The sequence below is a fragment of the Theropithecus gelada genome, chromosome 7b (genome assembly GCF_003255815.1).
Source record: "Theropithecus gelada isolate Dixy chromosome 7b, Tgel_1.0, whole genome shotgun sequence".
NCBI lineage: Eukaryota > Metazoa > Chordata > Mammalia > Primates > Cercopithecidae > Theropithecus > Theropithecus gelada.
This window is the reverse complement of record NC_037675.1, coordinates 95,387,158-95,410,813: the sequence shown is the minus strand read 5'-3', so window position 1 is coordinate 95,410,813 and position 23,656 is coordinate 95,387,158. Positions and strand designations below refer to the sequence as shown.

The 23,656-nt window shown below is 51.7% G+C and overlaps 1 protein-coding gene across 2 annotated transcripts in view; it reads left to right on the top strand.

Annotated features, from left to right (window-relative positions):
* Positions 1–510: 510 nt before the first annotated feature.
* ASB2 (ankyrin repeat and SOCS box containing 2) overlaps positions 511–23,656 on the top strand; it is a 43,128-nt gene continuing 19,982 nt past the window's right edge. The window contains exons 1-4 of one of the 2 annotated variants that reach the window (XM_025391655.1): positions 511–868; positions 13,197–13,475; positions 20,966–21,070; positions 23,347–23,513. In XM_025391655.1, the coding sequence (XP_025247440.1) occupies positions 13,270–13,475; positions 20,966–21,070; positions 23,347–23,513 (478 nt within the window). In that variant the 5' untranslated portion in view covers positions 511–868; positions 13,197–13,269. Of the gene's footprint in view, positions 869–13,196; positions 13,476–20,403; positions 21,071–23,346; positions 23,514–23,656 lie in introns of those variants that run through there. The other variant, XM_025391656.1, reaches the window with a different exon arrangement.

Sequence of the window (23,656 nt, the reverse complement as noted above, 5' to 3'; positions counted from 1 at the left end):
CATTCGACCTATTCCAGAAATGGGACATTCTTCCCTAGACCAGGAGGAAGGCCTCCCTTCTGCTGTGTATCTCTGCCCAGGGCTTGCCCGCATGCCTCTCTGTTTGTTGGCTCATTTATACCTTGGCCCTTTGTATCCCCAGCCCCACCCCACAGTATCCAGCAGCCAGACACCTGGTATCCCCAAATGCTGCCACAAGTTCAGCACCGAACCTTGATTTCTCCAAAGCCCTTTTACATCAACTCCTTCATCTCCTCTCTCCCCCACTTCCCTCCTCTTTCACTCCATCCTCTTCCTTCCTGCCGTCTTGCCTTCCCTCCTTTGTTGCCTTTTCTTCTCCTCTTCCCCTTTCTTCCTCCTCCCCTGCTCCTCACTCTTTGTCTCCCAACTCTGAGTCTCCTCATCCTCTTTCCCTGCCTCTGTCTCTGACCCACTGCATCTCTCTCCTGTTTGGCTCCCTCCTGGGTAGTTCCAGAAACATACCCATATATGGCCTCCATGTCAAGGATCACAAATGATGACATCACGTGAGGGCCAAAGCTCCAGGATCCTCTCTGAAGTGAGAGTCTGTATTCGATGCACCCAGAGGAACGGAAGGCAGGATCGCAGCTTCCTCGGTGCAACCTCCAAACAGGAAATCTGAGATGCATAACATCTTATAGTTTGGCTTGTCAACGTTGGTCATGCGGTGGCCCCAAAATAAACTCCCTGCTTCAAAGGAGAGCGTTTCAGAACTGCCTGGCAGAGCAGCCAGAAGCTTGGGGCCAGGGCAGAAGGAAAACTCGGGGAGCATGTTCTGAATTCAGACACTCTCAAGAAAATCCTTTGTATTACCCCTGAATTGTACCCTTGTTTCAGAGCCTAACAGGTAATGCATGCTTTCAACTTTCTTATATAGATCTTGCAAAAGATTGTTTGGCTGGCTGGGATTTTCAGCTGCAGTACTTACTGGAAACCTCTTGTAGTCAAACTGCGATGTTGCTTTTCCCTCTCTCTCGTATTTTCTTGAGTTATACAGCATGCTGGTGACTTTCATTTTGGATGCAATGAACAGAGGCTCAGCAATTTGCACGTACTTACCCATTCTTCTGGAGGACTCTCGCTCAGAATATCACTCTGCTGTGCACTTCTAAAAATGGAAATGCAAGAGGAGTTATCAATGATGCTATTGTTGGGTCCGTAGGTCTTGGGCAATATCTGTCAGACGAATGACTTTCAGAAATGCTTTCAGGTCAGGCGCACAGATAGAGGTTTTCATGAGTGGGAGTTAATTTAATGTAAATTAACTCTGTTGCAGAGTGCCTAGGCATGCACGGTATTGTGGGAGACCATAGCAACCAAGGTGCCATGGGCTCTGCTTTCAACTGTTTGGGGTTAGGAGAGGAAATAGAGGAATGTTATTTATGTGAGATCTAACAAAGCTTTGGAATGCAGGGATGCAAGAATACCATGCGTGCGTCTGCATTTAAGGAGGCCATGGCCTTTGAAAGGATAGGTGGGATGCCTCAGGGTGGAACCAGAGACCTCTAGTTGGAGGAGCAGCTTGGGCAAAGGCAGGGATGTCAAGGGACCTGGGGCGATGGTAGAAAGTGAAATGTGGCTCTGGCAAAGGGTCCTGCATGTGAAAAATGGGGGTGAGGCTGGAAGGGGAGGCCAGAGGGAGAGGCAGATGCTTCCAGGCCAAGCAAGAAGTTGGAACACTTCCTGAGAGCTTTTGAGCAGACACATAGCCACACGCATTGAGCATCCGGGATATGACGGGACACAGCCAGGCACCTACACTGCCACCCATGTGTTCACATCTCAGGCCCCAGAATTGGAGGCCCAGAAACATTACTTGGTTTCTGGTGCCTCTAGGCGGAGAATCATTTTCATTTCAGTGGCCCATTTCCCTTGGAGGATGTGAGATTTGACTTCGGTGGCTCTTCGGGAAGCCAGGGGTATGAACTGGACTGAGGAGGCAAGGAGGCTGGTGACTCCGAGGGAGGGCAGGTAAATGAGGAGGGCCTGAAGCAGGGCAGAAGCTGAGCCCCTGCACAGGACGGGAGTGCTCTTCTAAACATAAGCTTGTTTCGTGAGGTGAGGGCTTGAGGGGGCTCCGAGGGGCACAGACAGATCCAGCTGGGGCCAGCACCCCTGCCACAGCCCTGAACTCTGCCTGGGCAGAAGCACCAGGAGGCAGCCAGTGGCAGATGCTGGAGGCACTTCCAAAACAGTTGGACGGGTCCTGACAGCTGATGGCAGGCCCATGTGCTGCACAGTGTCCCCAGAAGAAGCTGGCAGCGGCTCCACTGGGCGCCATGGTAGTTTGCATCATCTGTTCTTGCACAGACAGGCCGGGTCATGAGTGCCTTGTGGTGGTAGGGGTGGGGGACGCTGTATAATCCACCCACCATGACCTTACAGTGACCACACAGGCCATACCAGCAAGCATTCGTTGAACACTAACCCAAGCATGTGTGCAGGTTTCTCTCATTGACCTCTGTCAAGGCTGCCATGAGTTACAGGTGATTGATACTCCCATTTTCAGGTCTGGAAACAGGTTATGAGAGCTTAAATGTCTTGGGTAAAGCTGGGCGGCCGTTAAGTGTTGGAGTCAGGAATCTGACCTCTTGGTCTGCAAGGTCCACATTCAAAGCCACAGTGTCCTGTGGCCTCTCGAGGTGCTGTGGCAGTGGTAAACAGGACCATCGTGCACCCAGGGGAAATGTCTCTGGCACAGTCAAGGCATCATAAGGTGCCCGTATATTGTGGACAGGCTAGATCCAAAGAGTCTTCCCAAAGGAGGCACAAAAATATCTCTGGGTCCGCCCAGTGTCCTTCCATTTCTGCGCTGCAGAGAGTCAGTCTGCCCACAGGAGGCGGCTGTCGCAGGAGTGGCTTGTGTCTGTGGTTCTCTTTCCTTAGCACCATCTTTTGGAATAATTAATGCCCAGGAATATGAATGAAGTTATTAAGAGCTTTGTGGTTGAGAGGAATGTTTTGGGGAGGTGGTGCTGAAATAAAAGTAAATTGATTCCTAAACTGCCTGTTTTAAAGAATGGGACATAGAGGAGTAAAAAAGGAGAGAGGAAAGCAGAGACAAGAGAAGAGAAAGATTTAAATAAAGGCGGAGTCAGGGGAACTCAGAGGAGAGAGGATAAAAAAAGGAAAAAGCACCTCGCCGATTTGGGTGAGATCTAGCTTAAAAGATTTCCAGCCAGCCCTGCAGGTGAAGGAGGGCTATGGAGGATTCCCCTGTCCTGCCCGAGCCTTCCCGCTCTGCTGCCTGGAGTTAGAGCCACAGAACCCCCATGTGTTGTGCCACTAAGGAACCAAGGTGAGGGTTCACCGTCTTTGGGTGCCCAAGGGACAGAACAGGGCTAGGTGGGCTGCACTAGGACTGGGGTGCTGGGGAGGCTCAGAGGTGGACTGACCAGCCCCATCCACCACTGTCACCCCCACCTCCAGTCACTGGCACAGATGACAGAGCCTGGCATTTGTAGAGCCCAGGCAGAATATGGGTCAGGGACCTGGAGTCCTGTGTCCTGAGCTGTGAGTGTCTGAGCCACACAGATGCGGGGAGGGGCCAGCCTCTGGCAGGGCCAGGAGGCAGCAGAAGGGCCCTTCACTCAGGAGGTAGAGAAGAAGGTGACCCGTGGGCCTAGAGACTCAATAGCTCAGGGACCCAAAGAAGTAAACTGGAAGCTTGGCCTTTGTGGGTGCTTTTCTTAGCTGGTGGTGTTGGCACTGCCGCAGGTAGTGGGCATCTGGGCCTGTGCAGAATGGATGCTCATCGTTGCAACAGGGCACTTTCCACATAAAAATGGGAGGTTTCTCCTGAGTTCTTCCTTCTTCCCTCTCTTCTTCTCACCATCATTCTTGCTTTCTTTATGTAGTGGCATCGTCAATGTACATCAATAAGTAAATAAACTACCAAGACTTTTCGTTAGGGTCTTAGACTATTCGGGAGAGATTCACCCAGATTTCGGTCAGCAAGAGGCGCTCCATTTCAGAGGGAGCCTCAGTCTCCTCCTCTATACAATGGGCACAGAGTGTCTGCTGGCGTGGGAGCAGAGCTAGCTTTGGACAGGTTCAAATCCCTGGTTGTCACCTCCTACGGGGTGATGTAGGGGCAGTCAAACCCCCACTCCATGCAGAGGGGAGAAGAGCCCTGTCTTGCGGAGTCAGCTGGGCCTGCAGCCCTGAGCGCACCTCTTGAGTTCCCTCCAGCAGCCCCAGCCCAGCCTTGGAAGCCACAAGGCCCTGACTCGAGAGCCGGGAGCTTGAAATCAGCATCAAAAGGTCTGAGATGACAGAGCCAGTGGTGGTGGTGGCCAGGGGTAAACTGGAAGCTTGGCCTTTGTGGGTGCTTTCCTTAGCTGATGGTGTAGGTCTGAGCAAAGGCTCAAACTCCTAGCAGCTGTGAGGCCCTAGACACCAGGCGCCAGGGCAGCCAGAGGCTTGAGAGCACTGCCCCCACAGCCAAAGGCCCACCCTGGCTATGACTTGGCCACTCATGGGGGTCAAGGGCAAGGTGGCTGGGATTCCATTCCCTCTTCCTTACCAAGGTTAGACCATGTCTTAGCCAGAGCAGAGAGGAAACCTCCACAGGGATGAGGTTTAGGGTCACAGAGGAACTGACTCCTTGCCATGGCCCTTAATATTGTGTCAGAGGGCCTGATGAAGACGGGGCAGGCTGGCGTGGTCTCAACCTCTGTACCACATACATTCCAGGCCTTAGTCTCCTCCTCTGCACCGTGGGAAGACCACTCTTCTCCCTGGTACTGAAAAAGTAAAATGAGGCAGCCTGTGAAAGTGGCTTGGATGGAAGCAGGACAAGGACCCACAGGCACCAGCTCAATTTTTATTGATTAGGTTTTAAAACAACAGGACCCGGGAAGGGGAGAGAACAATGTCCTACACCCCCGAGGCCCCCAGCTGGAAGCATTTCCTTGGGTTTCCTAGGACCACTCTGGATCCTGGGGGGAAAGGCAGATCAGAGAGATCAGTTTCGGCAGAAGGAGAGAACATTGCAAGGAAGGAGGTCGAGTGCCCTGGGTGCCAAGTAACAGCCCGGTTAATTCCCCACTCCTCATGTGTCCCCAGGCTAGCCCAAGCAGCCGAGTTTTAGGATTGCCTCAGGTAAGGGTCATGTGATACTTGGGAGACCCTGAAGCTTTTGGAGTACATTTATAGAGAGTGTGTATATTATATGTATTTTATTATATAATATATGATTATATTAATCATATATTATATGATTATATATTAATAATATATATAATTATATATAAATTATATCACATATATTATAATATATTATATGATTATATGAAATATATATTATATGATTATATATTAATATTATATATACTTATATATTATTAATATTATATATAATTATATGTTATATATTAATATAATTCTATATTATATATTATATTAATATATAATAAATTATTATGTGTATATTATAATATATATAATACATGTAGCGTGTATGTAGTCTTTTTGAATATGAATACACACACACACACATACACACACACAGTCTTCAGTTTGATTCTGGACTTCACTCAAATCTTGAAAAACATCCAGAGGTTGCTATTCATTGTGTGGGATGAAAATTTGGTGTAAAATCAGATGTAGCCTCTAGTCTCTTCCTTGTCACTTTCTCCCTCAGCGTGCCTCAGTTTCCTCGTCTATAGAATAGGAACAAGAATACCCTTGTCATAGATTTATTATGTGGTTCAAACTAAAAACAAAGCTGAGAGAGAAATTCACTGCAAGGGAAGGCGTTGTGGTTCGGATTCTCCCCATGCCTGCTGCAGTTGGATGTAGTGACCTGAGGTTGACACGTGGATCTGAACTGCAGGCTTTGCATAAGAGCTAAACCTAAAAGGTACAAGTGAACCCTAACCAAAATACTCACGCAGCACTTGCTCTGTGCCCAGCACTGTTAAATGAATTAAGTGCTCATGAAATGGCCACTCTTGTCATTTGTCGGCAGTCACCTCGTGCAGAAATTCAAGCTTCCAAAGTCTAGGGCAGCAGACGATGTGAGCAGAGAGGGCAGGGGGACAGGAGGGTTCCTGGAGAGTGGGGAATTTGAAAGGAGTGGGCAGAATCCATCCACCACCCAGGCTGGCTTCGGGGCAGGGCATGGAGCTCCCCTTCCTCCCCAAGCTCCAGCCCCATGATTGACCCTTGGGGCCACTCAGCAGGCTCTGCGCACAGCCTGGGGAGCTGACAGTCACAGTGGCAGCTTTTGACCACAGCTGTCACGTGAAGGCTGGGCTCGGGACTCATTTTCACTTTCACTCTCAGTCTTGTTAAATGGAAGAGAGCTTGTGGGAATCCCAATCCCTTGGATGGAGCCTCCTAGAGAACCGCCAGCTGGGCACGAGTTTCAGGTAGCATTCTCCCAGCAGGAACAGGTTTAGGCTGTCTCACTCACTTTCTGGGGTCATGGCAGAGAATCGCAGCCTCTTGGGACCTGTGGAATAACATGAGCAGATTTCTAGGGGCCACCGGCTGTGTGCCTGCCAGGTGCTCCACATTTATCCTCGTCACCTCAATTCTCCTGACAACACCTCCATAGGCCGGATGCCATTATCATCTTCCTTTTATAGATGAGTAAAGTGAGGCACCGAGTTACCTGCTCCCCATCACACGGCCAGGAGGTGGCAGAGCTAGGGCTGAGTATAGACAGTGGGGCACTGGGGCCGTGCCACCGTCTACCACTGTGCAGTAAACTTCTCCATGACAGCTGTGCTTCCAAGGGTTTGAAACACTGTCATGATCCTATGGTTCATTCACCTGTCTGTCTAGCATTTATTCAATACCTATTGTGTACCTGGCTTTGGGTTAGTTCCTGGGGTTACAACATGAGTGCAACATAGTCCTGCTCCTCAGAAGTTTCTGGACTTTCTAGAGAGACAGGCCCATAGCAGGCAGTCCAAGCAGTAGAATGTGAAGGGGGCCCTTGGAGGCAGCAGAGGACTCTCAGCCATCAGGGAGGCTTCCTGGTAGAGGAGATGCTGGAGGTGTTTCTGGAAGGGCACCTTCAGGGCAGGGTAGGCTGATGAGTAGTTCCATCCACAAACACAGCCAAGGATGCCAAGTGGCTTGTGCAGCCTCACACGCCTGACCCATGCCCCTGGCATGACTCAAGCCTCTGGTGGAGCTTGGTGTGGTGGAGGATGGCTGCCAGCCTCCTTCTTGGCCCTGCCCTCCCAGCTGTGCCTCCTCTAGCCCCAGTTTTCTGCTAAGACATCTGGAGAGTGACCACCTTCCACCCCAGCCCCTCAAACAACCGCATAGACCCACCCCATCCACTGCCAGTTCCTGGGCAGACCCTGGCTGCCTGCAAACCTGGGTTGGTGAAGAGGGGAAGGTACTAGGAAGAAAAGGACCACTTTTCAAATGTGATTTTGATCCTCACTATAGCTCTGCCAGCGTCCGTGCCTCTTTTCCCATTTCACAGATGTGGAGACTAAGGCCCAACTTAGAAGAGCACCGGCTCTGAATGAAGCAGGCACTGCTCTGAGTGGATTTACCCAAGTAATTTACATGGATTAACCTAAGTAACCCTGTCACAGCCACTTTACAGTTGTCACCTGGGGAAAGGTGGGGCTCCTCAAGATCCAATGTTTGAGGTGCTGCAAAGAGGGCAGAAGAGGCACTCTTGAAGGCCCTGGGGGGCCAGGCCTCCCCTGCTCCGCACTGGCCTTGGACTAGCCCCTCCCTCTGCAGGCCCCTGGCTTGGCTGGGCAAGGCCTATTAGACTCCTGCTTTCCTTGGGAAAGGGCTATTTTTGATTCCAGTCGGCCTCCCAGAGTGTCCCTTGAGGCTGCTGGCCTCCCTCCAAGACTTAGGCCCAGAAGGCCGCCCAACCCCCAGGCAGAGGCCTCAGAAATCAAGCTGGGCAGCATCTTCATGACAAGGGGAAACTGAGGTCCAAAGAGAGGCAAGGCATCACCCAAATCATTGCCCTCTCCCAAGAAATAGGTGCTCTGACTATGTCCATTTTACAGATGGAGAAACTACTATTCCGGGGGCTCTCCCGGCTAACAACCAGCAAAGCTGGGTTGTGAACTGAGTCAAGCTGGCTCCACCCACTGCTTCATAACCTCTCCTTCACGCTAGGGCTAAGCAGCACCACCTGTCCCCCAGCAGATGCCGCCATAGCATCCCTGACAGTTGTCACCAGCCTACGATTGCATCACTTCAGGGACGGGGAGTTTCCTGTCCTGAAGCAGCCTGTGCATTGCACACTTACTAACAGCCAGACCCATTGCACACTTACAGCCAGACACACAGCTGAGCCTGTACACATGTGAGCCCTTTTGACTCTACCACCAACCCCATAATAACACTTGCTAATATCTCCACTTTATGCATGAGGCAACTAAAGATGGGTAACTTACCCAAGAACCCTTGAAGGCTGGGGACCTCCGTGGGAAAAGCAAGAGATATATGTGGGTCCACAGTGGGGTGGGAAATTTGCCTCCTCAAAGGCAGAGGCCCTCTCTCTCAAGTAAACTCCATAACAGCTGTGCTTCCAAGGGTTTGAGCACTGTTGTGGTCCTGTCATTCATTCACCTGTCCATCTAGCATTTATTAAATATCTATTGTGTTCCCAGCCTTGAGTTAGGTCCTGGGGTTACAAGTAGGACATAGTCCTGCTCCTCAGAAGTTTCTGGAGTTTCTAGGGAGACAGGCCCATAGCAGGTAGTCCAAGCAGTAGACCTTCTCAAGGTCCTGTCAAGGTTAAGCCCTTCTCCTCCTTCTGCATGTACCTTCCATGCAGCAGGCAAAGAGGCTGGTGTGGTGCCCAGGGCACAGATATAGGCCAGGGGGTGCTGGGCAGCTGGGAGGATAGCTGGCTGCAGCTGGATGAGGGAGGGTCTACTCCAAACCCATGTGTGTAACAGTTGCTTGGGTCAGTGTTCCTAGAATTGCCAGAAGGAGCATTGGATTTGAGGTTGGAAGATCAGGCTTTGAATCCCAGCTTTCTAACTGTCTGTCCTCCTATAAACCCCTCACCTCCCCCTCTAAACTTTACCTGCCTCATCTGTAAAATGGGACAAATAATGTAGGACCATCAAGGTCCTTTTGGAAGGAGAGGGGCTGTAGAGGAATTAGTTCAGTGAAAAAGCTTCCTACTTTCCAGGACTGTGTGAGGGTAATGACATGGATAATTGGCCAATGTAAAGTCTCTGAGTGGTGTCAACCCATGGGAGAGGCTTGGGAAGGGCCTGGTGAGTCTGGAATGAGCTGCGAGATTGGTGATTCTGGGTGACCATTACCTGGCTGCCTTCGCCTCCAGGAAGCCACGTGGTCAGGGCAGGGCCTTCCCTGATGTGGTCAGGGAAGGGCCACTGCAGCTGTGTGCTGTCTATGAGTCTCTGGCCCACACCAGGCTGCAGGGCCAGCAGCTGCCTGGAGATGATGAGGGGTCCTCATAAAAAATCATGTTACCCCTTACAAGCCGCCTACACATCTTAGCTCACATATGCTTCTATAGCATAGCGAAGAAGCTTGTCTCGTTCCCATTTTTATTGATAAAGGAACTGAGGCCCAGAAAAGGGGAAGTGACTTGCCTCAGGTCATACAGCTAGTAAGTTGCAGAACTGAAAGTAGACTTAGGGATCCTGACCTCCAGACTCGAGATCCCTCCACTCTCCCTGGTTTTCTGTTCCCCCTTGGCCAATGCTAAGGTGTTTTCATCGACATGGCCATAGGGGATCCCCAGGGACAGAGAGTTTAAGGTTTAATAGCACAGAGCCAAACCAAACATCTCACTGAGTTGCCGACTCTTCAGAACCGAAAAATCTGCGGAAACCTTCCAGCGCCAAATCCTCCTTTTGCAATGAGAAAACTGAGGCCCAGAGTGGGACAGGGACTTAGCCAAGGTCACAAAGCACTTTGGCATTAGCATGGCAATTATAGCTCAGCCTATGACTCTTAGTGCAGTGCTCTTCCCCCTTGTGCCCTGGCTTTGAGCAGACACCTTTAGATGGTGGCACCAGGATGCCAGGCCAGGTCCTGGGCACCAGCACTTCCTGCTAGTTTAGCACCATGTGCACTGAGCCCCTCCCTTGCACCAGGCGGTGGGGTATGTCAAGCCAAACCAGCTCTAGAGAAGAGGAGTGTGTCATACCTCAGTGGGCAAAGCCCATTCCCCACCCCTCTGAAGGCAGACCTAGGCCAACTCAGACCGGGCAGGGACCCCAGCCACACAGATGCAGCGAAGGGGTGGGAAGACAGACCTGGGTCAGCTGGAGATGGGGCTCCACCCAGCTGCACAGGTACCTCCTGCCAGTACCAGAGTGCCAGAGGACAGGCTCTACTCTACCCTGCCATTTAACAGATGGAAAAAATGAGGGCGCAAGAGAGGAAGAGAGGTGCTCACGGCTGACTTGGGACAGAAACCCAAGTCCCTCAGTTCCCTGTCCTGGGATCCTTTGACAATAAGTAAAACTGCTGCTGCTGTAAATAACAGTACTCCAAGTATCAGGCATAAAATGATTATGAGGTCATGACCCTTTCCCTCCCTTAGTGTGGACCACAGAGTGGCCACCTGACATATTAATCTCATTGAGCAGTGTGGTTCTCAACCCTGGCCACACACTAATATCACCAGAGAAGCCTCTAGCATTGTAGTGCCTAGGTCCCAGCCCTGAGGCTTTGAGTTCATTGATACAGGGCTGAACCAGGGCCTTGATATGTTTTCAAGACTCTCAGCCAGGCCTGAGAGCCATCTGTTAAGACGATTTTAACTGTCTATAAGAGAAAACCCAACTAACATTGGCTAAACCACAAGGATCTTCAGTACCTAACAAGGAGGCTAGGGTGGGCAGAACCCGCATTGGTTCAGCAGTTTTGCAACGTAATGAGGGATCCAGAAAAACTATTACTCATTATGCCAAACTCATTGTATCAACCTGTCATTCACTGTCCCCCTCATGGTCACGAGATGGCTGCTGCCACTCCAGGCATCAAGTCCTCCAAGCACAAAGCAGAGGTTGGGGCAAGGAGTCATTTTGTTCACTACTCTCTCTTTTATTAGAAAGGAAAGTCTTCTGTAGCAGCACCCCAGCAGACTTTCTGTTATAACTCTTCGGATAAAACTAGGCTATATTCCCACCCCTGGACTAATCACTGGCTGAGGTGGAGAGATTGTCCCACCTGGCTTGAAGCAGTCATAACTCATCCATGGGACAGGGCACCCTGTTGCCTAGACAAAGTCAGGTTCTGCTATCAGGGAAGATGGGGGAAATGGCCGCTGGGGAGGACCATCTGCAGGATCTGCCACACCCTATGAAAAGGGAGCTGTTTGGCCAGCCATGCAGTGAACTTTGACCTCCTCACATAAGGTGCTGGCCTTGGAAAGAGGATGCAGGGTCAAGTCCACCCATGAACTACTGACCACAGCTCAGGAGAGGTTCCTCTTCCCAGAAGGATCTGGGTAGGCTTCCCAGAAGAGGGCGCTTTCCCTGGGCCTTGAAGAAGGAGAAGGCACCTCTGAGGACGTTGGGCTCAGGTGCCCAGGTGGGTTCTCTCTGGGGCCGAGGCTGAAGGGCAGCAAGCTCCAGTGGGAAGCTCTTCTCTTTGTGATGGCAGAGGAGCAAGAGCAAACCCCAGTGCACACACTTGTCATGTGTCTCCTTGACGTGTGTCCATCAGCACTCATAGGCCAGGGCAAATCATGCAGACTTGAGGTCCATATCAATAGGGAAGGGTGGGGAAAGATCTGCCTTTAGGGAAAGGGAGTGAATATTTGCTGAACAAATCAAAGTAATGCACTGGTATTCAGGGTATTTTGTAGAGGGCCATGTGATTCAACGTTCAGCCAGGACCAAGAACCGTTGACCCACACAGTGTGAGTCAGCCAGCCAGAACAAAAATCAAGCTTAGTTGATTCCACTTCATTTTCTTAGAGCAGTTGGCACCCGACTGGAGTCCATTACTCTTTGAGGCATTTTTAAGAAAAGAGTCACTGGAATTAACATGGAACATTATTTTAATGACTGATTTTAACTAGATCGTGTGATTTCAAGTAATGGGTCTGTGTCTGATTCATCTCTGGTATTCTCAGGCTGGCCACAGTGAAAAGAAATGGAGAAATGCCAGGATCTATGCTCTTGGTAACTGGTATGCAATCCTGTGTAAGCTCCATGAGGGCAAGGATTTTTGTCTGTTGGAATCATCATTGTATCCTCAGTGCTTAGAAGAGTGCCTGACACAGAGTGGGTGCTCGACGAGTGACCTTTTAGTTAATGTATACATAAATACATGGATAAATAGGTTATCTGGAATGGAAAAATAAACAATGGATGAGTGGATGATTGGCTAGATGAATGTATGGTGGGTGGATGTGATGATGCATGAATAAATGGATGGCTGGGTGGATAAACAGGATAATGGAGGGATGGGAGGACAGTTGGATGGATGGTTGGATGGATAGAAAGATGAATGGATGGATGAATGATGAGTAGTGATGATGAGAGAATGACAGATAAATGGTCAGATGAGTAGAGAGATGGACGGATAGGAGGATAGATGGAGGGCAGTTGAATGGGTGGTTGGATAGTTGAATATATGGATAGAGGGGTGGATGGATGGGAAGGTAGATAATATATAGGTCGGTGGGTAGATGGATGTGTGGGAGGATGAATAAATGGATGGATGGTGAGATGGGCTGGTGGGTAAATGAAGAGATGAGTGGATGGATGGATATATAGATGGATAAGTGGTTGGGTGGGTCATGTGACCAAATGAATGCTTTTTTTTTTTTTTTTTTTTGAGACGGAGTCTTGCTCTGTCCCCAGGCTGGAGTGCAGTGGCCGGATCTCAGCTCACTGCAAGCTCCGCCTCCCGGGTTTATACCATTCTCCTGCCTCAGCCTCCCGAGTAGCTGGGACTACAGGCGCCCGCCACCTCGCCCGGCTAGTTTTTTTGTATTTTTTAGTAGAGATGGGGTTTCACCGTGTTCGCCAGGATGGTCTCGATCTCCTGACCTCGTGATCTGCCTGTCTCGGCCTCCCAAAGTGCTGGGATTACAGGCTTGAGCCACCGCGCCCAGCCCCAAATGAATGAATTTTAAAATGAATGTGTTATTGTCAGTGAAATGCACACCCTTCCCTGTGGGTAAACACAGCTATCCTGCAAAACTGTTCATGACCAGGATGGTTTTGGTTTCCTCACAGGGTTGTCTGATTTGCTGTTCCCTCCTCCCCACTGGGTGTCTGTTCTGGAGGCCAGGGTGAGAGGTGGAGGAGGATGGCCACGCAGATCAGCACTCGGGGCAGCCAGTGTACCATTGGGCAGGAGGAGTACAGCCTGTACAGCAGCCTGAGCGAGGAGGAACTGGTGCAGATGGCCATCGAGCAGAGCCTAGCGGACAAGACAAGGGGTCCAACCGCTGCTGAGGCCACCGTGTCTGCATGTGCCAACCGCCAACCTGCCCATTTCTACCCGTGGACCAGGTGAGCAAGGCGAGGCTGATGAGGGGAGTGGGGCCATCCAGGACATCCACTGACTGCAGATCCCGAATGCTGTTCATCCAAAACCAAGGTATCCTGGTCTCTAGGTTGCCTTTTGCACCTTTCTGATTTACATTTGTTATCTGAACTTACTGAGCTGTGGCTGTGCCAGGTACTGCAGTGGGTGCTATACACACTCTGCCTCCTTTCATCCACTTAAGGACCCTCTCAGCGGGCTCTGGGTTATAGACCCGTTTAGAAGAGGAAACTGAAGCTCAGGGCTGAAAAACAGGCCCAAGATCACACAGCCAGTAGATAATGCTGCAGAGATCGGAGCTGCCTGGCTCCCTATCTTGCAACGCAGCCTCCCTTGAAAAACATGTCTGGTGAGCAAGGGATGTCTGCCCACAGGGCCATCCTGTCTCCTTCTTCTGGCTCCCCCTTCTCAGCACCACCTCATCCTCTCAGTCACAGGACTTTCTAAAGCAGCGCCATCCAAATATGACACCAGCCACAACTGCAATGCACGGATGCCATTTTAAAGGTTCCAATAGTCACAGTTAAAAAGTAAAGAGAAACAGGTGAAATTAATTTTCATTGGTATTTCACATCTGAAATATCACCATTTCCACCAATATATTTGTATTTCCATCAATATAAAATTATGAATGAGATTGTTACCATTTCTTTTTGTCCAACAAGTCTTTGAAATCCAGTGTGTATTTTACACTCACAGCGCATCTTGATTCAGACCCACCACATTTCAAGCCCTCCCCAGCCACATATGGCCAGTGACTACCTTATTAGACGGTGCAGATCTAGAAGACACCTTCTTTGTAGGAGGTGGGAGCTAGAGAGATGATGAAGCAGAGTGGTAACTGACCTTAAAATGCATTTGGAAAAGACCTATATAAGCCATAAAATTGCTTTTGCTCCCCACCACCCCTAGCCAAGGTCAAATGTGTTTGGGCATGAATGGCAGGGCATGGGAATTGCTGTGACAATTGTGTTGATGGGCCACAAATCTCATTGTGTACAGCAGCCAGCTAGCTCCCTGCGTGACCTCAGGCAAGTCACTTAACCTCTCAAAACCTCAGCTTCCTTCTCAAATAACAACAACAATAAACAGACTTTTTCCGATGCGCAGTCACAGTTGACAGGGGATGAAGGTGGGTGATGGTGCATCTCAGCCCTGTCCCCTAAGTGACTTTGCCCTTACCAAGGCTGGACCATCTCTGTCAGGCTGGCTGGGCAGAGGCCCAGAGCTGAGGAGCACCTTTTAAAAGGGAAGGCGGGCAGCTGGAATGAGTACGAAGACTCCAGGTTACTAAGCTCCCCCGAGGGCGTTCCATTCTGAAACCCAATCTGAAAAACAGAAACCTGAAGCCAAGGACTGGGTTCATCTCGGCTGGTGCTCAAAGTGGCCCTGGTTCCTGTTCTGGCTGGTTCAGCCAAAGACAGACCACAAGTTCCTCTTTCTCAGGAGGGGGTCAGATAAAGATAGGGCATCCTCCCTCTGAAGACAGCCTGCTGCATGAAGCCAGCACGTCCCCCCAGGTGTCTGCAGCCTTCTCCCCAGCATAGGAGCCCCCTCAGGAGTCCCAGGGATGCTTGGAAACATTAGAACAAAGTGGGCCCTCGGCCTCCAGACCCTGACTCTGCCTTCATCCGGTGGGTAAGGAAATGGAGGCCCACACTGGGCCATGAACATTTATTTAACTTCCTGCGGAAAAAGCTCTCCTGGAGAACTGAGACCATTTCTCCCAGGTCAAGCAGCCCTCATCTGAGGTCCAGCCCCACAAGCAATATAGCAGAGGAGGGTCAACCTGCATTTTCTTACTCTAGGAGTGACCTGAAACCTCCTAGGTTCGGTTCTGCACCTTCGCTTCTGGAAGGAGGCTGGGCTTGGGTCCTGCTGGGAAGAAAAAGCCCTTAGATAGAATGTTTAATGCAATTCTCCTCCCCCCAAATGCACATTGAGCACCTCCCATGTGCCTGCCACACATTCATTCAGTTAATGTTTACAAAAGCCACCCAAAGTGGATGCTTCTGTGTTCATTTTACAGACGACAAAACATGCCCACAGCAGGGCCAGGCATGGAACCAAAATCTGTCCCGCTCTGAAGTTCAGACACTTCGCCAGGCTCTGCTGATGCTGTGAAGGCCTCTGTTTCCTTCCCCTACCCCATCTTGAGGTGAGGTTTTGACCTCATTACGTCCGTCTCCTACTCACAGAGGCCCAGGGTCCCCAAATTCACACAGCACACACGCACGTGTGCTGTCACACCCAGACACGCAATACAGTGGGTGCAGGACCCGAGACAGTCCTTGTTCACTTTTATCTGTCCAAATAAATCCACAGCAAGTTTAGCAACAGGATGTCATCCTTGTCCCCAGGCAATCCACATGGCAGCTTCTTCTCATCTTTGGGTCTGAGATTAAGCATCACCTCAGCCAGTCCTGCCCTGACCACTGTCCCAGGCCAACTGGTTTTTCACCTCTTACTTGCTCTCACGGTTGTTTCCTTGTGGCCTTGACCTTGACTTACAATTCTTATTTATTTGTCTGCTTCTGCCATTAACCTATGCTTCCAGTGAAGTGCTGTGTCTGACCTGTGGCAGGCACCACATGGCTATCTGTGAACGAGTGAATGGGTGAGTAAAGGAATAGATGAAAAGGCAGCAGAGTGGGAAGAGAAGTAGGTCTAGAGATTCAAATTCTTCCTCTATCACTGGCTGTGCAACCTTAGGTGAGTTGCTAGCCCTATCTGAGCCCCAATGGCCTCATCTCTACAATAGCAACAGCGAAAATGTGCTGTGCTCCCCTTGCAGTATTCCTGCGAAAAGCAAATATGATGAGGCGGGTGTTGGAGCTTCCCACATCTTGCAGCTGGTGTGGACCTCCCTGGCCCTGTCGGAGTGCTCCAGCACCAACCTCATGACGGCCTCTGCTTCACAGACAAGCTTCTCGGGTCTTCCTGGGACGCCCTCCTGAGAGTGTTCCCAACTAGACTGTGACCTCCTTGGGGACAGAGAGCTGAGCTGATATTGTTTATTTATTTGTTTGTTTTTTAATCTCCAGAGCCCAGCTTAGAGCCTGGATCATTGTAGCTACCTAATAAACGTTTTTAAACAAATAAATACCTTTGAAACCAATAAAATGCTCTGGCAATGTAATTGGTCATTATTATATTGTGACCAAAATGGAGTCCACTGAGTCTTTGGGATCTTAGAAATGAAAGTCAGATCAGTACCCCGAAGAAAACAGAAATCTGTTGAAAACCATTTCCCAATTTGCTGCTGTCCCACCTCAATGTAAGGGACAGAATGTGATGAGAATCAAATGAGGATCATTTGCCAAGCTTTGGTCCCCTGAGGGAGCCCAAAGAGACAGACCTAGCTTCCTGTTCCACGGAGAAGTGCGGTCCTCGAACCCATGAAGTGCAGAGCCCAAGGTTCCCATGAATGGACCAGTCAGAATGAGTCCAGGAAGCTGGGTCTTCATAATCTTTAAACTTCCGCATTTTATTTAAGATACATTTCTGAGAAGACAAATGAGGAAAACATGAAGCAGGAACTGGCTGAGGCTGATGTGTGCACAGCTTCAAACAATTCAAATCAAGCCACCCACACTTACTGTGCACTTATGATATGCCAAGTTGTGAATCAGGGCTGGGCCCTGCTCTTCCTAAGATCACAGTCTACTGAGGGTGAAGGCCCAGAACTACCTGATGACACAGCAGGGAGAGCACAGCTTGCTGAGTTACAAAGGGACACTACAAAAGGTCAATTCACTTAGTCAAGGAAGTAGGCTTTGCAGGATGAATAGGAGTTCGTCAAGCAGACTAGAGGAAGCAGGCCTCTTTGAGCCTCAGTTCCCTCATTTGCAAAGGAAGCCAATTACATCTCCTTCACCAAGTGACTGGGGAATTAAATGAGATGCTTGGCGCAATGTGCCTGTTATAACAAGTGCTCAATGAATTGCAGCTATGGATAGGAAGGCAGAGTCACAGCAGCTTGGAATTCATGTTCTCCTCCACATGTGATTCTTCTCTGGTCAGCCCAGAAAGCATGGACTGGCTGGTGGGTGAGGGAGAAACAGAAACCTCATGGGTGGGAGGCCGATTCCAGAGACCGTGCAGGAACCAGGGTGGGGGTTAGTTACAGGCTATGAGCTCTTCTCTCTACCTAAGAGGGCAGGGGACTGGCTCTCCAGGAGTATGAGATCTTGGTCCACAAACACACAATACAATATGGGGTTTTAATCCTTCAAAGACTTTTGTTTGTTTTGTTTTATTTACTTAAATGTATCAAGTGCCTGTGTGCTACTACTCTTGACATCTGGGCTTGATGTGGGTTGCCGTGAGGCTCTGGTGAGAGAACAGAGGGCCTGGCACAGTGGCAGGCATGGGGTGGACTCTCATGGCACAGTGGCGGGCGTGGGGTGGAATCTCGATTTTGTTAGCTTCCTCCTCTATTAAGGTGCTGACTTGCCCCTGCATTCAGCCAGGCCCAGCCCAATCGCTGCCTCCCTGGGGCTGACCTGGGCTTCTTACTAACTCAGACAGAGCAGCCATCCGTTGACTCACCGAGCGACTAGGAGCACTGTCCTCCCAGTCCATTCTCTGCTCTCACTGAGCCTGACTGTGCCTGAATTCATGATAAGCTGGACTCCAGGGTCAGGTGATGGTGACACACTCTCCCCAGAACCTGCCCAGTGACACGCAAAGGACAGAGGCCCTACCTGGGGCTCTTCCAGGGCATGACCTGTACCCACATCCTGCCGAGGCCAGGCTCCTCTTGCCTCTGATGACTCAGCCCAGGAGTTTTGCTCTGTTGGTAATTCCCCTGCTTGGGGCCTGAGGCGAAATGGGGCCTCCAGCCTTGATTGGCAAGCGCACGAAACCCAGCCAGGGGCCCTGGCTCCCCAACCAGCCCTGAGACTCACGGCTCAGTAACTCTGAGCAGTCGCCTTGCCCAGTCGCCAGCTCCAAAGCCAGTGGACGCACCCCAATCTCAGTGCTCCCAGAATGAGCCCTTCTGCCTTGATCTCACCCTGTCCTCCGTGACTCTATGGCTGTGTGTGGCCTTGTCTCCCTCCCTGCTGGCTTCCAAACATCCTCAGGATCCACAGAAAGATACATCTTAAGGAGCTGCATCGCTACACAGAGCTGGGCTCTGGGACCGAGCCAGAGCTGGGAAATCTTTGTTGAAGGCAACTCAGTTTGTCTGTTTCCTCATCTGCAAAATGGGAACAGCACATCCACTGCTTCCATCAATGGTGGCAGGAGGATGGAAATGAGGAGAGGCTCAGCATGCCTTTGTGAACATTTGCCCTGCACAGTTGTCAGAAATTGTCATCATCACCGTCTCCCTCCACGTCCATCAGCCTCAACATCCCGGCCACCACTGCTGCTGCTATTACTATGCAGAGACAGGTCCTCATTTAGGACGGTGCAGTGGGCTTTTCCCCAGTGCTTTATTATCCTGCTAAAAACATTCTAACAATGGCAGGTAATCAGAGGCCGCGCATGCACTAAGCATGAGGGTGGCCGCGACCCAAGGATCCTGGGAGGTGGAAGCCCAGGGCCTCATCAAGACAACAGGGCTGGAGACAACCGAGGTAAGCCTGGCCCCAGGCTGCCTCCACCTGCCTGGCTCTCTCTCCTTCTCAGGACCAGGCACTAATGCAGAGGACACTGAACCCAGCAGCTGTTAGGGCTAAGGAGGGGCCCTGGCTCTGGGATCTGTTGGACACTGAGTCTCTCCACAGCTACAGAAGCAGTGAGGACATCCCCAGTCTGGTCCTGGTCCCACTTCTCCATTTTGCAAATAAGGAAACTGAGGCACAGAGAGGGGATGGGGCTTGTTCAAAGTCGCAGGGCCAGTCAGTGTGGAGGTCGGAGAGCTAGAGAAAGGATGAAAAGGCAGGAAGAGGCCAGGCCTTCAGAGGACAGGGTGTCATCAGGAGCTGGGCAGACAGTGGCAGTCTGAACCTCTGCTCCACTTGCTGCCCCACTGCAGGTGACCCTGCGCAGTTACGTCCCCTCTCACAGCCTCCATGTCTTCATCTGTAAAAGGCACCCCCATCTACGGTCGATGGATGCGGATAAATGAGGGCATGTGCCCCAATGTGGGTCAGTAGAAGGCCAGGAGCAGGGGATGGGAGAAGGAAGGCGGGAGAGAGTGACGGCGGCGAGGATGAGGAAGGCAGCCAGGCCTGCAGCCAGCCCTGAGAGGGTGAAGCAGAGGAGTGAGCGGGTTCCCCTCCTCCCACTACCCTTGCTCCTCTCCACCAGACCCTGGCCTTGCCGGGGCACCCACAGAATCTGTAGGCTCTGGCCCGACCAGAAAGAGTGTGGGTGCTTCTCAGGGTCATAATTACCCCATGCCCTGCAGGCTGTGAGTCACTAGTAGCGGAGTCCCCCCCAGTCCCCCCAGAAGAGTGTGGTGAAAGGCCAGGGCCACTAGGGTGTCGAGAGCGCCAGGCCTGACCTACTGGGGTGGGGTCAGTAGGGGCCACATACCCTGTTTTCACGACAACCTCAGGCCAACTCAGATTTGTGGAGTGGCCATCCCACCTCCTTCCGGCTCTTCCACTCTCACAAGAGCCTGGTGGGGTGGGAAAACTGAGGCCATAGAGGCAAAAGCATGATAAAATGAATAGTTAGCACGTGTGGAACGCCCTCTGTGCCTTACACTCCACTAAGCTCCTCACACAATTCGCTTACTCAGGCCTCACTGGCCATTGAGCACAGGCTCTTTTCATGCTACCTTGCAGATGGGGGGACTAAGGCACAGAGAAGGTCAACCTGTCCCATGTCACACGGCCAAGGAGTGCCAGAGCCTGGATGTGAACCTGTGTCTGCCTGGCTGCAGCCCTGGTTCTGACACCCTTCCTCGTGCATCCTATAGTAACACTACAGAGGTTACTATAGTGTCTGCTCCCACCCCTGGGACAAGATCCCCTAATGAGGGGCCGGCAGGTGGGCGTGGGGGCCACAGGCACAGCTTGGTTTCTCAGCTTTGCTCCCCTATCCTCTGCTTCCCCATGAATCTCTCATCCAGCCCTGCAGGGATCTGCCTGGCCAGCGGTGAGCCTGAGCCCCTTTCATCCGGGGACCTGCCGACCTGCTGTCCGTGGCTCACATCCTCCTGGGTGAAGAATGTCACCTTGCTTCCTATCTGCCTCTCTCGTGGTTGGCTGGGGAGGGGGACAAGGGGGTGGGGCGAGGTTAACCTCATTGTTGTCTTATATGGTCATTTAAATCTCCCAGGGCTTCCTCCAAGGGCCAAAAATAATCCGGAGACACAGCAGCTGTGTCCAGCACACAGAGAGGACCCAGCCATCTGCTTTGGTTCACAGCCCTGTGTCTGTCTGTCAGTCAGTCTCTCCCCAGCTCTCCCTCCATCCTCATTCCTGCCTGAAGCCATGACCCGCTTCTCCTATGCAGAGTACTTTTCCCTCTTTCACTCCTGCTCTGCACCCTCCAGGTCCACTGCACCTCCTGAGAGCTCGCCGGCCCGGGCCCCGATGGGCTTGTTCCAAGGGGTCATGCAGAAATACAGCAGCAGCTTGTTCCAGACCTCCCAGCTGGCGTAAGTGACTCCTGTATGGCCCCAGGACCATCCAAGTTCACTCCCCTAATTGGGATGGCAGGGAGGGTGGGAAGCAGGCCCCCAGCCCCCAGGAGGGCAGAGGGCACTATGGAGGCACCTGCCGTGCAAGCCCCTTCTAGGGGCATTCCCTTGGGGCCCCGCTGCCCCTGCTGAGCTGGGCTTGGTGGCCACAGACTTTGGTCCTCAAGGAACTGCCAGCCAGGCATGCTGGCGATCCTCCCTCAGATGCCCCCAGCACGGGACCTGAGTGCTGGAGGAGCCCCATGGGGCTCTGAAACTGGGGACCCAGGACGAGGGAAATTGGGGAGATGGCCTTAGCACCTCTGAGGCCCAGAAGAGCTTGGAGTTGAACTTGATGAGTTGGCTGCACCCTTCTGTTTGTCCCAGTCTCACTTTCCTCCATGCCATCACTCTGGGTCCATCCAAAATGCCCACACCCACAGCCTTTGTTTTGTTTTGTTGTCCTTGTTTGTGAAGTGCCAGGTGCTAAAATCCAGAACTAATCTAAGCTGCAGGGGTTCTGTTTGCCTGGCACCAAGGGGCAGGGCTAATGGGTTCCTTAGAAAATAATTCTGCCTCCCTCCCCTCTCTGTACCGCTGGAATAGTGACCCCGGAAGCAGCCAAAAGCAAAAGAGGGGCCCATCACTGGAACCGCATTTCCTCACTCAGTTACGTTGTAGAGAAGGGAGGAGGCAATTGGTCAGTATTTTCTTTCTCCTTCCCAGCCTTTTTCAAATCCTGCCGCCCTCCACTTCCTTGGTGTGGTGGGTGTGTGGAGTGGTTGACAATCTGGAAAAGGGAAAGCCAGTGCTGGTCTCAGCTACTGCCACCTCCCACGTGACTGCCTGAGAGTCGCTGGCTCCTCTGAGTCTCCCTTCTCTGTAGGACACGGCAACATGACCTCTACGGTCCCATCCAGCTTATTTCTGATGGCCTGACACCCCCAGCACCCTCCCTGACCCACAGGGCAGAGACTGTGTCTGAGGTCACAGAGAAGCTGTGAATGTGTGGGCTAAGAGCTCCAGGGTCCTTGCATCACAGCTGGAGAGACCTAAGCTGGGCGGCAGGTCCTGAAAGTGTTCTCATGACACTGCACCGCGTCCTGCTCACCAAGGCCACGAGAAAAGCCAGCCCTCCTCCCTTCCACTTCAGCTGGGGTCCCATTGGAGACCCTCCAGGAAAAGGGGGGCACATACCCCCACTGGGCTTTTCCTGATGCTGGCAGGGGCTGCTCTGGCTGCTCCTAAGTGGAACTCGTGAAGGTGGCAGTGACGGTGTTGATGGGGACTTCAGGACTTATCTGGTCAGTTTCCCATCGTCCTTGCTGGGTCTGTTGCTTCACTGGCATCTGTGCTCTGATGCTATTAATAACCAGAGAGCCTGAGAGCAGGAAGAAGTGCTGCTCACGCTGGAGGAAGTGGCTGGGAGGGTGCAGGGGCTGGTGGCAGAGACCCCCAGAGCCCATCCTAGCCCAACATGGCGTGGGGGTCCTGGGAATGAGGCTTGCCTCCAGCCTCACCTTCTCCACCTGGGAAATGGGACTATTGATACAGAACCCTCCCCAAAAGTGGATCAGAGAGCCACAGCCATCGTGGTTCTCATGGACTCTCCAAGGATGGGGCAGGGAGCTCAGTGAATGAATGAAGGAAGGAAGGAAGGAAGCAATGAATGAACAAAGGGACTTTAACAAGCCAAGCAAGGAATGGCTTCACTTTAGCCCTGAAGTCTTTTTGACATTCAAAAGTTTTAAATTGTGAAAGCTTCAAATTTATTAATCCTTCCAGTAATTTTTTTTTCTGCAGCTGGATGTACTGGGAGTGGGAATAAGTGACGGGGCAAGGAGAGGAGTTGGAAGACCCCAGAGAGAGGCTCAGGGTTAAGAGGGGCCCTCGAGGTGGGCATGCCTGGTAAACGTTAGAGCGCTATACTCAGGGAAAGCATTTAATTCTCACAAGTGCCTGGCATGTGGGTGGGTGGGTGATTAGCCACCCCTTAGGAGGCTGGCACTGTGTGCCTGAATCCTCTTGGTAAAAATGGTCTTGGTATGACATTTACTGCAGCCATAGAAAGCCACAGGGATTAAGGGGTCCCCCAATCCTCTTGCAGCCACCGGGCTGCAGGGGGCTGAGTGCTCATCCTAGAACCAGCGGGGATGAGGGCCGAGTGACCCCACTGCCAGCACTCCCTGGGAGAGAGGACCCCTGGTCTGGCCTTGGCCTGACCTTGAGGACTGACCCACTCCTTGCTCTCGCAGGCCTGTGGATCCCTTGATAAAGGCCATCAAGAATGGCGATGAAGAGGCCTTGAAGACCATGATCAAGGAAGGGAAGAATCTCGCAGAGCCCAACAAGGAGGGCTGGCTACCGCTGCACGAGGCCGCGTACTATGGCCAGCTAGGCTGCCTGAAGGTCCTGCAGCGAGGTGAGGGTTGGGCTCTGGATGTGGCAAGAGGTGGGAAAGGGACTGGGGGAAGGACTGCTGCTCCTGGGGCTTCATGTTCTTTGCCCACAACCACCTTGGTGAGAAGGACAGGCAAGGCTGTCACCTTCGTTTGTCAGTTAGTC